Source organism: Petromyzon marinus, chromosome 23, assembly GCF_048934315.1.
Source record: "Petromyzon marinus isolate PM22_M1 ecotype Great Lakes invasive population chromosome 23, UKy_Petmar_22M1.pri1.0, whole genome shotgun sequence".
NCBI lineage: Eukaryota > Metazoa > Chordata > Hyperoartia > Petromyzontiformes > Petromyzontidae > Petromyzon > Petromyzon marinus.
The window spans coordinates 1,773,407-1,785,980 of record NC_133689.1 but is presented as its reverse complement, the minus strand read 5'-3'; the positions used below and the strand labels follow the sequence as shown (position 1 = coordinate 1,785,980).

Below are 12,574 nucleotides of genomic sequence, written 5' to 3'. Positions count from 1 at the left end.
ATGGCGAAGCATGGCTTTTTGAACATCCGTAGCAAATGAATGTATGTTGACCTTGAATGGATGTACTATGTTGAGCTTCTTTCGCACGTTGCCAACCGCGCGAATCAAAGATGCGGGGAAGGACAACAATCTAAACACAAAAAGCAGTTCTGAAGAAATGACTCTTAAGTCGAGAATGAGTTTTCAATGTAGAAATTCTCTTTACGCCATTCACAAACACCGCACAGGGGGTTTGGGCCGGCCGATTGGCTCAGAGCACACGGCATTGGGGGAGGTCTTCCTTCAGCAGTGGAATTGGGAGTAGGGCTGTAGGCGTGCCTCTAATGTCACTGTCGTGTTCACTGCCGTGTCACTCACGTGTCACTCATGTGACACGGCAGTGTCCGTTCCTATGCTGCTCGTTGCGTTATTTGAAGTTTGTGACATCCATTTAGTGAATTTGCTCGGCGAAGCATTTGACTGTTGCTCAGGGTTCGCGTAAAATCGGTTAGCCTGCCGCTGTCATGTTCTATTAAATCAGCGCTGTGGGGGTGCGACGGAGGACCGTGGGTCCGACCTGCACTACCGTTGGGGAACAGATACGCCGGCCATACTTCACCACGCCGGTCAGTGCGGGCTCGTTAATATCACGCCGCCGCAGTGAGAGCGCAGGAGCAGAGCTGGGCGCTCCGCTTTTTTGAGGAGCCGATCTCTGCGCCGATTATCGGTTCCATTAAGCAGCAAAATCGGATAGCACAAAAGTAATCGGGGGGGGGGGGGAAGTCTCGCCTTTGTTTCCGTGTGTGCCGCTGGACGGGAGGTGATGGTCGGGACTAGGTGACGTCATAGAAATCATCAGCCATGTCTCGCTGGGCGTGGCTTGGAAGGGGTTTCCTGCCTTCGGGAAGCAGGGTGGGGAAGTGCTTGTCATTTGTAAATGGTCGTTCTGAGTAACTGACCGCAATTTTTATTCGATTAATTATAATCAGCTGAGCTGACTGATTGCCTCTTCTCTACATTTGAGCGTTCTTAACCACCACTTTAAAGTCTCTATCTCGTTAACAAAGCGTATAACGTATGCCAAACAGCCTGGTACACGCAGCCTAGGAACATTTGACAAGATAAGAGCAATTTCTTTGATTGTGTCTTACAGGCACGGTATGTGGATTCCACTTACAGGCACGTCGTGTGAATGTGATAACAAAGGGAGATGTTTTCCTGGTCACTCGCTGCTTCTGTAGCAGAGGGCGGTGTTAATCAGCACTCGTGGCTCAGCGGTTGAACGAGCGGCGCGCTATCAGACGGTTGCCAGTCCAAACCCTGGTTGTGGGTTGACTCAGCCAATCATCGTCCCTCTAGGGGTCGATAAAGTAGGTACCGAATTGCAGGGAAGTCAAAAGCGATCGCTGCAAATGGGCTAAATTTGGTCTGCATGGAAATAGCGGGGTTTGTTAAGCGGGGGAGCCTGGCCTCGTACGAGCCCCGGTATTCTGAGGACACGTGCTGGATGACCACCACGTTTGTGGGCATGGACGAATGGACGTCTGCGGCATCTTCAAATCCACCCTTCACTCGGGCGGCTGGCGCACGGCACTCCCACACGCTCTCCGGCTCGCACCTCCACCACCGCCGCTCGCGCCACCACCACCTCCCTCTTCCCCCGCGTTCCCAGCGACACCACGTAATCGTCAGCTCCCGAGGAGCCCCGGCGAACGGTGTCGGGTGTCAGTGCCGCGCTCCCATCCGCCCCTCAGCCACCACCACCGCCGCCACATTTCGCCCGTTTCTATTTTGGACGTCAGCTGATGCGCCACCGCTTTCTCGAGACGCGCGGCGCTCTGTGCTCGCGCCGGCCGTTGCGGCTCAGCCGGCGGGTGGCAGAGGGTGGCAGCCCGTGGCAGGAGCCCCACACACTCCTCTTGGACGGCAGCGGCGGCGGTAGCGGCGGTGCCACCCAAAAAGAGTCGCGGTGCTTGCGAGGGGGGGGGGGGCGTGCTCTGACGGCGTGAACGGACGGGACTAACGAAGCCACCACCGCCATCTCAGTTCCGCGCTGTTAGCGGCGGTGGCTGCTGCTGCTGCTGCCCGGAATGATGACGGAGATGAACAAAGCGGACGGTGAGGGCTCGGTCGGTTTGCTTGGCCGGTTTTTAGGTGCGGTTTGAAGGCTTTAGTCGATCGGCTGGTAGCGCGTGGTGGGGTTAAGTGCGGGCGTTCCCTACTCTTCCACCCTAGGTGCCTGGCTAGGGTGGAAGAGTAGGCCAAATTACCCTCGATAGCGGGGCTCTAGAGAGCTCCCTCTAGTCTAGTGCCTTCCGCCAGCAGTGGCGTGAGCGAGCACTTGCAGGGCTGCGCCTTTACCTCTAAGGCTCTGCTCTGACCTCTGTGTGGGCGCGTGCCTTGCTGCTGGACGGGGACCCAAGGTGACGGGAATGCGCGTGTGTGTGTGTGCGTGTGTGTGCGCGTGTGTGCGTGTGTGCGCGTGTGTGTGTGTGCGTGTGTGTGTGCTTGTGTGTGTGTGCGCGTGTGTGTGTGCGCGTGTGTGTGCGTGTGTGTGCGCGTGTGTGCGTGTGTGTGTGCGCGTGTGTGTGTGCGCGCGTGTGTGTGTGTGTGTGCATGTGTGTGTATGCGCGTGTGTGTGTGCGTGTGTGGTGGCCGTTCGCTTGTGAGTACCGATGCTTTTAAATTTCGGATTTTGCATGCGGTTTATTTTGTAGCGAGCGGTGGCAGAGCAGTTGGGGCACTGCCCCATGAACCTGGCACCCCGGGTTCGATCCCAGCTCGCGTATGTCCCATTTTTGTCTGACTTTTAAGAACATGTGAGGGAAGGTTTTATTTTTTTGGGGACATGGATTAAAGGCGTGATCATAATTCCCATTGCCCATTCCCACTTGGGCACTGGATCAAACACAAATCGCTAAATACCGCTTTGCTCTGGCGTCCACACGTGTCCTGATTGGGAGGCGTGGTGTTAATCCCAAATGTACGAATGCGTGTTGAACTTCTTTCGCGCCATACGTAGCCAACCGCGCTAATCGGAGGTGCGGGAAATGATGACGGTAATGACCTTGTCGTGAACCTCGGAGGCCAACGCGGATAGAAATTTATTTTTCGGTGGGAAGTTTTTTTCTTCCAATTTTACTCCTTCTGTGGCTCTCGGCATCCGTTCCCCGATGCGAACGATCCGTTTGGAAATCGCTCACGTGCGCTACGCTGCCCGTGTGCGTTCGAGAAGGGAAATTGATATCGTGGACCCGAGGTCAACAGATTTAAATAACGGCCAGTCCGCTGTGCGCAAACATCACAAAGTTGGCGGCACCGTGCGTGGTGCGCTGGCCTTAATAGGTGCTCACTCACAGAACTTGCTCCAGTTGGCCAATCGGGCTACGCCGGTCGACGTTGGGTGGGTGGTGGGGGGGTCCCGTGGCGAGAGGAGCCCGAAGTGACCTGTGTGGGATATACGTCGTGAGATGTACAGTGTTCTTATTATGTTCCGTGCTCGCTCATATTGTTTCTAAGGGGCCGTCCATAAATGACGTCACGCACCTGGGGGGGGGGGGGTGGTCAGACACTTGTGACGATGTGTGACGAAGGGGGGGGGGGTGGTTTGAGAAATGTGACGTCACATCAAAATGCGCAACTTTAAATAAATGTAGACAACACGTTCTACTCAATTAAATATATTTTTTAATAAATGTTTTCTCCTACAACATCAGAGTGCAGCGCCACATTAAATGCGCACTACAATGACAACAGTTTAAAGCGATTTGAAGCATGTTTTTTTTTGGGGGGGGTGCAGAGCTTTGTGACGTCATATTTGAGGGGGGGGGGTCTGACTTTTTGTGACGCCGTGTGACGACGAGGGGGGGGGGTCAAAAATCGTCCAAAATCGCGTGACGTCAGACCTCGGAATCGAAGCAGGATTCTCAGCCTGGATCGTGGTGGCATGGGTGGCTACCATGGACGCCAGGTTGCTGTGGACCGCAGGGACACGTGGTGGGCAGCGAAACCCCACCAGACATTCCCCCACCTCGACATTCCCCCACCTCGACATTCCCCCACACCTTCGCCGGTCCACGCTGACCAGCGCGTGGCGATGTGGTGGTACTGGGGATGATTGGACCTCATCCAGCAGTCCATTGGCAAGTGACTTAACGTGTACACGGAGACTAATTTTAATGAGACAGGTTGTTCAGTCAGTTTAATACGTAGTGGGGCTTTCGCGACCAATATTGTTCCACAGTAGAGGTTTTGTTGGGTTGTATCGCGTAGATATAAAAATGTGTCGTTAAACCCGCCACCACCCGACACAGCCAATTAGTAAGGTTTGTCACGTAAACAAAACGTGCAGATTCGTTACTACTTCAGCACACTGGTGCGTTGGAGAGTAAACCCACTACTTTTACAATTCGAGTACGACGTTTCGCCAGTTGTAATTACTGTTTACGTGACACACCGTACTAATTGGCTGTTTCGGGTGGTGGCGGGATTAACGACACATTTATATTGACGCGATCTAACCCAACAAAACCTCTATTAAGGTTGTTCAGTATGATGGCTGTGTTGGTTATCTCTGTCCGAGCTCGTGTGTTGTTTTACACCTGTGGCCTCTCGTGCAAGAGAGACATTTGCCTCAATGTGCTCATTCGTTAAAATTAAGGTTCATGTAAATATGTACGTGTGTTTGTCACGACAAACATTCCTTTAATATGCTATCGGGGCAAGTGTTGTTAGCGATTGCCTATTAAGGCTGGCCGCCTTGGTCTCCCTAGTGATACCCAGTGATAATGTTAACACATCAATAGGTACTCATTTTGAGGCTGAGTCTACATAGGGGAGGACCTGGACCAGTTCAGATAATCGTCACTGGTGTTGGCCGTGAACGGGAATCGAACTGGGGTCGCCGAGTTCGTAGCGCACTGCGCTAACTGCTGCACCACTGCTCCGCACACACACACAAACACGGACACAAACACACGTACACTCCAAATCACATTTATACACACGCGCATAGATTGTCTCGCGCGCACACCGCACGTAAAGAAGTTGATGCAGCTTCGACAATTTGCGGATATAAATATCATCATTCATCAGGAGGTTGGTAGCCGAGTGAGTGTGCTACCCACCACGCCACTGCCCTTAGCCAACGATCACTAGCGGCACTCCATCCGGCCTGGTGGCTCAGCGGGTAAGCCAGCGGCTCGCTATCGGAAGGTCAAATCCTGGTTTGGGGAGTCGACTCAGGTACAACCATCATCATCATCATAGGATTGTGGAATGTCCTCCCACTGGCTCAACCCGGGAAATCGCTTTGATTTTTTTCTGAACAGCACTTGCCCCAAGTTTCTGTAGGCTACGTGGTGTTGGGGGTCGTTGTGTTTGTGTGTGCGTGCTGATACTCCCGTTGGCATTATTGAGCCTTGAAACCCAGTTCCAGGCAGCGTGCTTTTGTCCCCCCCCGCCCGCGCGAGGCTCGTGAGGCTCGCTGTGACGCGGAGGGCTCTTGACAGCTCCGAGCGCTCCCTTTGGCTCGCGGTTCTGTGCCTCGGACGGCCAGCAATGAGCGACAGTATTGGGCATATGTGGCCACGCGAAGTGGCAAGCGTGCGCTCGCTTGGGCCCCGTTAGAGGTCCCGTGACGTCGCCGCGCAGCGGCAGAGGCAGCTGCGGACGTGCCGGAGCGGCGCTTGGAAGCCCGCGGATGTCGCGCTCCCAGAATGCGTGTACGCGACATGTCTGTGTGGCCAGGTGGAAGCCAAGCGCTGGGCTCTTGTGCAAGGCTTTGTTTGTCGTTGTTGATGGGTGCCACATCTTCCAGATGTCCGTGCCTGCGTTAACCCCCCGTGTCCCTCACCCCCCCCCCGTGTCCCTCACCCCCCCCCCCGTGTCCCTCACCCCCCCCCGCATCCCTCACCTCACTCGACTCCCCTTCATGCACTCTGCTACCTCTCCCCTCTCATTCTTATCACTCAGGTGCTATGTTTCACAAACAACAGTCTTCGGTAGTTTCACAGTAGTGAGCGATGTTGTGTGTAATCCAAATTTAGTAATATGCGGATACTGTTTTTTTTTTTACAAATCTCAACCATGACACCGGCACACACAGTGGCCTACTCTTTCCAATGGCATCCCGGGATCTTTAATGTCCACTGTGAAACAGACAGCGCGTGTTTCATGGTTAATACACCTGCAGTATTAACCAGGGCTACCTGCTGGAATCGAACTGTGAACATCTGCAGCAAGTGGTGAATGATCAACTCGCGATATTTGAGAACCATGTTTAACCCCAGCTCTAATTGGGTCTCTGGGTCCCGATGTAAGTTTATGGGTCTCCTTGTGAATATATGGATCTCTAAGTCTTTAGGTCTTTGTGTGAAACTGTGAGTCTCTGTGTGAGTCTTTGGTTCTCTGTATGAATGTGGATCCCGATGCGAGTCTATGGGTCTCTGTAAGCGATTGGTGACTGGGACGAAACCATCAGCCAATCATCCATGATGACTGCTGGATGAAAGCCTCCCCATGCCGTGGCCATCCCTCACCGTCCTGCGATGTAACGATCCACCCAGCACCTGCACACGAGCTGATTTACACGGCTCGTCTGAAACTCTAGGATCTCAGCAGCACCGGCTCAGTGCGTCTCCAACCCGGCCATTGTGAACCAAATTCCCTCTAATCTCTTCTCCTGGCCAGGGGGTTCAGCTGCAGAGCGAGCGGCTCGCGATCGGAAGGTCACGAGTTCAAATCCTGGTCGGCGGATGACTCGGCCCATCGTCACCCCTCTGGGTTCACTACAACGAGTGTCACTTTTTGGGTAACGTCAGCAGTGGCTATCCCACGGTAAGACTCTCCCCCTGCCGTAGGAATCGCGGAGGTTCCGCCATTGGCTGATAGGGCTGCAAGTACGAGATGAGCCAGGCTGCATCAACGACCGCACGCGCAGGGAAATCACTTTGACCGTCGCAAATCGGGGTTTCTCGCTGGCGCGTCTCCACGCACGCACGCACGCACCGCGGCTCGACTTCTCTCTACGCGGCGCAGGCGCTGGCAAGGCGGCGCACGCGATGGACGGCAAGAACGGGCTGAGCGGCGCCGAGAAGGTGATCCTGCGCAAGGTGGTGCGCCGCGGCGTCGTCGGGGAGGGCTCGCTGGTGCACTCGCCGGCCGCCTGGGGCCTCCTGCTGGCGCTGCTGCTCACCTGGTCGGCCGTCGCCGTGCTCATGTTCGACCTCGTGGACTACCGCAGCGCGCTGGGTACTGCCGCGACGATGGCGACGCGACGACGCGGGTGTGCCGCCTGATGATCGTGGTGCTTGTGTGTTGATCTCCGGCTCTGCCTATCTGTGTCTGGCTCGAGCTGTCTTCCTGCCTACTTGTATCGGCCTGACTGGCTGCCTGCCATCCCTACTTACCTGCCTGAATGCTTGACTGTATGCTCACTGGCTAGCCTACCTACCTGCTTATCCAACCTACCTACATGACGTACCTTATGCCTCCCTCTCTACAAACCAACTAACCTACCCACCTATCTTCCTGCTATCCTGTTTATCTACCCACACAGACCCACCCAGCTTTGCACCTATTCACCTACCTACTTACCTACACAGCTACCCACCCACCTGCCTACCTACAGATGTACCTATCTCTGTCTCTTGCATGGGTGTGCCTGTGAAGTCGTCTCTAATCGCTTCGCTTCAGAACTTCAGATTGGGTGCGCAGGGCGCTTTATAATGATTTCCTTGGCGAAATTGAAATGAGAATACAAAAACAATTCTACCCCTCCCCCACGGGAGCCAACTTCAGTGGATAAAACGTGCAAAACGGTCCAAACGTGTGATGTGCCACCCTCTAACGATGGCGTTGGTGGACCCCCCTGTGGATGGAAGCACTGCCCTTTCCAGCGCTGACCTGCAAGGTTCACTGCACGTCTGGCCACCCGTTGACTCTGCCGTCTTTACCCCCTCGCGTTGGCGCGGGACAGAGACAGGGTCCTTGTTGAACCCCAATTAGCAGCCTTGTGTCGGGGGGAGACAGTGGAATGGGACAATCCCATTCCGCTGTCCGCTGCTTTCACCGTCGTTTGGCAACATTTTTAACCAGCGCGATACGGAGGCTCCTAACGGGGGTTAAAATAGCGGCGGACTTTTCTCTGCACATAAGCGGGGCGGTCTTAGTGTAATTGGCTGGCTTGCATCCTACGCCTAACCTTTAGATTACCGCATCTCTCTTATCGCTTCATCATCGGTGTATTTCGGTGCCGGGTATTTTCGTTCTGCAGGATCATCAGAAAGTACACTGCGGCGCTTCTGCAACAACTTCGCGTTTTTTAATGTCCCCGGCTCAAGCGGGAATTTAAGGCGCACGAGTCAAACCGCACGGGCGACGCGTCCGTGCCGTGTCGGCACGCCGTGCCCTTGAGCTGTTTAACTTGAAGTTGGTGTCTGTGTTGCGGAGTTGCTAGGCTCGTGAAGGCAGTGAACACTTTGTTCCAGGTTGTAAATCGTTCTCGGCGGACGCACGCTGCAATCGGCGTTCGTCGTCGGGCGGCCGTGAGTCACCGCGCTTTTTGCCGCTGCGCGGTTGTCGCCGGAAGCGCCGCTGTTGGGTCCGACGAAAACGCAGAAAAGACCGACGGACGGACGGACGGACGAACTTGCACACGGGCGAAACGGCCTAAGAGGCAGAGGAGGGGGGAGGACGGAGAGGCGATTAGACAGAGAGGCAGACGGGCAGTGTAGAACAGACAGGCAGACGGGCAGTGTAGAACAGACAGGCAGACGGGCAGTAAGACAAAAAACGCCCAGCGGGGCCGACCGTCTCAAGCAAGGCTGCTTCATTGTGTTTCACGCCCACCCCATGGGCGTCGTGGGGAGGCGGCTCCGACCCCGGCCATCACTCCGCGGCCACGGTCGTCCCGAAGGGGGGCAGGGCAGCCACGGCGGGGGCCGTGGACGCGAGCTGTACCGGGCCGGACCCGTCGGCTCACGCGCACGGCCGACGATCCCGAGGGGGGAAAAGGGCGGCGAGCGGCGAACCCGTTAGGTCCTCGATGCTAAGCCGGCTATATATATACACACAAACACACACACGCCAGGCGAAAAGTTGAGTTTCAAATTCCAGCCGGCCTGAGCGGTGTCAGTTTAAGACGGCACTCCGCTGCCCTATTTGTGTCACGTTGGGGGGAAGGGTCTCTCGTGTTACGCGCCCTCCGCTCCATCGAGCTCCGTGCAGTGCGCCGAGGCCACGCCGCTTCACTTCCAGGGGGGGGCGGGGAGATGTTGGGACCCGAACAAAATAAAAATGTATCGGAATCGGACTCACGAAGGAGGCGATCGTGAAGGTGCCGGTGTTTGGCAGGCGGGGGTGTGAGTTCCAGGACGTCGCTCTGTGACTTTTGTCCCCTTTAATTAATTGTGTAAGTCGCGAATATTTTTGTTATTTTCTTTTCAAAATTGGCAACTTCGCACAAGCGTGGCCAACTCGAACAGCGCCACGGCGTCCTCAATTGCAGCGTTTCCATCGCCCCACCACCCCCGAGTCAAGTGCCGTGTTCCCCGCGTGTCTTCGAGCTGGCGGCGAGCTGTGATCGCGCCCCCCCCTAGTGCCGTAGCGCGATGCGAGCCTCCCGTCGCGGTTACTGAGCACGGGATCCACAGGCGCGGAACGGCAAGCGGCCGGGCAACGAGCGGCGCTTTTGAAGGTGCAGTCGATAACGAGCCTGAGCACGTTCCTTGAAATTGAGCGAGGTTATTGTCGCGAGAAGCCGGGACGGTGAACGATGGAAGGAGGGGAATTCTGAAGTGGGGCAGTGAGAGGGAAAGAGCAGGAAGGGAAGCGTTGTGACCTGCGGTGTGTTGAGTTGGTGGGTGGGTGAGTGGGTAGGCGAGTGTGTTGTTGTGACCTGCGGTGTCATGGTTGAACACCCGGTGCGGATGAGACGAAACGGCCAGTCTGGTGGACCGAGTCGTCAACACGGTAGTAGCTGTAGAAGAGTGACGAGGAGGCGACTGCCCGCCGGTGTGCGAGTGACCCAAGTGAACCGGCGCGTGCCCGGATTGTCGCTCGTACGCGCGGGTGATCGGCGCCTCTCGGCGTGCCGGCCTTGCGCTGCCACCGTGCGCCGGTGGCTCGTCGGCGTCTCCGGTGTACCTGGTCGCCACCGTCTTGGTGGACCCCACACCTGGCTCATCCGCTCGCTCGCCTCGCTCCCGCCGCCACGCACGTTCCCCGCCACCGCCTTGCCTTGAGCTTCCGGATGCGGCGCATCTGCCGTGCGGCATGTGTGCGTGTGAGCGAGCGAGCGAGCGCGCGCGTCGGACGTTCCATCTCATTGCCTCATGTTGTTCTCTTTGTCTCGCATGTTCCGCACTGTCTCCGCCCCCACCGTGCCCTGGCCACCACGACGCTTTGCGCTGCCCCGTTTGAGTGGCCGGCTGCTCCGCCCTTTCCTCCTCCGTGCCCTCTGCCCCCCTTCCCCCACACACATCCTCCCCGACCAACCCCCACTGCCCCCTCTGTTCCCTTCAATTTCCCCGTTCACGCAGAACCCACCTGCAGTCAGCCCTGCCGGCCGCCCGGTAATGAGCTCAGACACGCGTGCCGTGCCGTCTTCACCGAGTCGTTTGACCCCCCCCACGCACCTCCCCCTCCACCCCCGTCCCCCGGTCAAGGCGCAGGCGCGTGGTTCTTCACTGCCCGCGAGCAGCTCATTCAATATTGGGGATGCGTGATTTGTTTTTAAACGCGCGCCCTATACGTCAGGGGTGTCTCAGACCGCTTTATGCGCGATAAGCGACCTGCATCGCATCGCAGCTCGAAACATTCTAAAGGGCACCCCAATTGGCAGCTGTCCCTGTGCGGTACGAGGTGACTCGTGTTTATCGATTTATTGCTCTAAGTGCCGTTGATTTGGTTTATTTTCTTTACAGTCCGGTTTATTAGCAATACGTTGTATTTTATTTTATACTCAATTTATTATGATTATTCCACTATTATCCTGTTATTTAAAAAAAATTGTTGCAACGTGGGGTTCAAGGTAAACACGAGCGAAATCGAATTTACATTCCACGCGTTCCGAGTTCGCTGAACAATTAAAGATCGTGGTTGCAGGGACAGAACTCGAATACACGCCAGAGCATGTTAAGCTGAACTGATTGGCTACCACCTCCTGTGACGTACGCATCAGACGCATGGACATTGACAAAACGCACCGCGGAACGATATCAGAGAAGCGCGCAAAGAGTGGAGAGCTGCACGCTTAGAACTGCACTGGAGAGACGGGGGGAGGAGGGGGAGGGGAGAAGACGTGCAGTCGAGAATGTGCGCGAGAAGATAGCGACATGGATTGTCTGAGAGGACACTCACCACCACCACCACCGTTACGGAGATGGAGCGATTAAAATATTCTCAAGCACTGGTGCATCGCGGGGCCGTGAGAGGTGTCCGACGGGCTGGGAGGCATTGATCCAGGAGTTCGCGGATCATGCCTGACGATAATGGTGGTGACGGTGATGGTGGTGGTGGTGATCCAGCGTGAGAGGGGACAGTGTGCTCCGTCCGAGGGCATTTTGAAGCCACGCGCGCTGTGCCTCGACATTAACGCCACTGCATGCCTGGCTGTCTGTGAATTGTGCCGGTTTAACCTGTGGGTGAGTGGCAAGTTCGAGAGGATTTGCCATGAGCATTCAGGGCCCGATGCACGTGTTGATGGAAACTTGCGTCCGCCTGATTGTTTTCCGGCAGAATATGTCAACCCTCCGATTATCTGGGGTCTTGTGTGAGAGGGGGGGGGGGGGAGAGTTAACGGTAACCTTAATTTGGTCAAAGCTTCGTGAAACATTGGGGAGAACCGCTCCCCCACAAACACATGCATTGGGTTGTTTGGTATTGGTCAATCAAACGTCGCAAATCGTCGTTGACTCTAAGAGTAACGGTTTGACATGGAATAGCTCTACTGCCGCTAGTTTACACTGTGTGTGTGTGCTCGTGTGTGTGATGGTGCGTGCGTGTGTTCGTGTGTGCGGGATCGCAGGTTCCATGGTGGAGTTTGATGCGGACGGGGATGGCGATTTCGATATAGAAGATGTAAAGTCGTTTTTTGGTAAAAGCAACGTTCAGCAAATGTTAATCTAACAAAATCATATTCAGCAAAATTCGTCAAAACACGAATAGCCGTGCGTGCAGAACACCAGTGCTGTGCACGCACTCGCTCGTTACGTTGTCTCAAACACTTCGTGCCAATATTGGAGGATTGTGGGTGGCCAAACCACCCGAAGTACTCTCAGTCTCGTCACATCTCGCAAGCTCAGCAGGCGCTGAGCCTGGGAAAATAGTGAGCAGCGTAGGCGGCGGAGGGCAGCGCACCGGGCAGGCCGTCGGGAAGGCGACCGGGCGTGGCGCTGGCCGCACCGCTGCCCTCGTGCGTCTTGCCGGCCTAACAGAAACTTCCCCAACAACAGCTGTCTTCTATGTAGGCCAGTTGCGAGTTCACATCCTGGTCGTAGGTGAACACGGCGCATCGCCCCTCTGGGGGCGACAAAATTGGCACCACTTTGTGAGCAAGTCAACAGTGGTCGCCCCGTGGAGAGACTCACTCCCA

At 55.8% G+C, this 12,574-nt stretch overlaps 1 protein-coding gene across 17 annotated transcripts in view; it reads left to right on the top strand.

The window, feature by feature from the left end:
* Positions 1–12,574, top strand: part of LOC116945148 (uncharacterized) — an 82,599-nt gene that overhangs the window by 20,081 nt on the left and 49,944 nt on the right. For 3 of the 17 annotated variants that reach the window (XM_032959330.2, XM_032959329.2, XM_032959325.2), the window contains exons 1-4: positions 1,421–2,097; positions 7,018–7,230; positions 10,521–10,553; positions 12,008–12,076. In XM_032959330.2, coding sequence (XP_032815221.2) covers positions 2,070–2,097; positions 7,018–7,230; positions 10,521–10,553; positions 12,008–12,076 — 343 coding nt within the window. In that variant the 5' untranslated portion in view covers positions 1,421–2,069. Of the gene's footprint in view, positions 1–1,417; positions 2,098–7,017; positions 7,231–10,520; positions 10,554–12,007; positions 12,077–12,574 lie in introns of those variants that run through there. The other 14 variants (XM_032959326.2, XM_032959324.2, XM_032959337.2 and 11 more) reach the window with 11 other exon arrangements.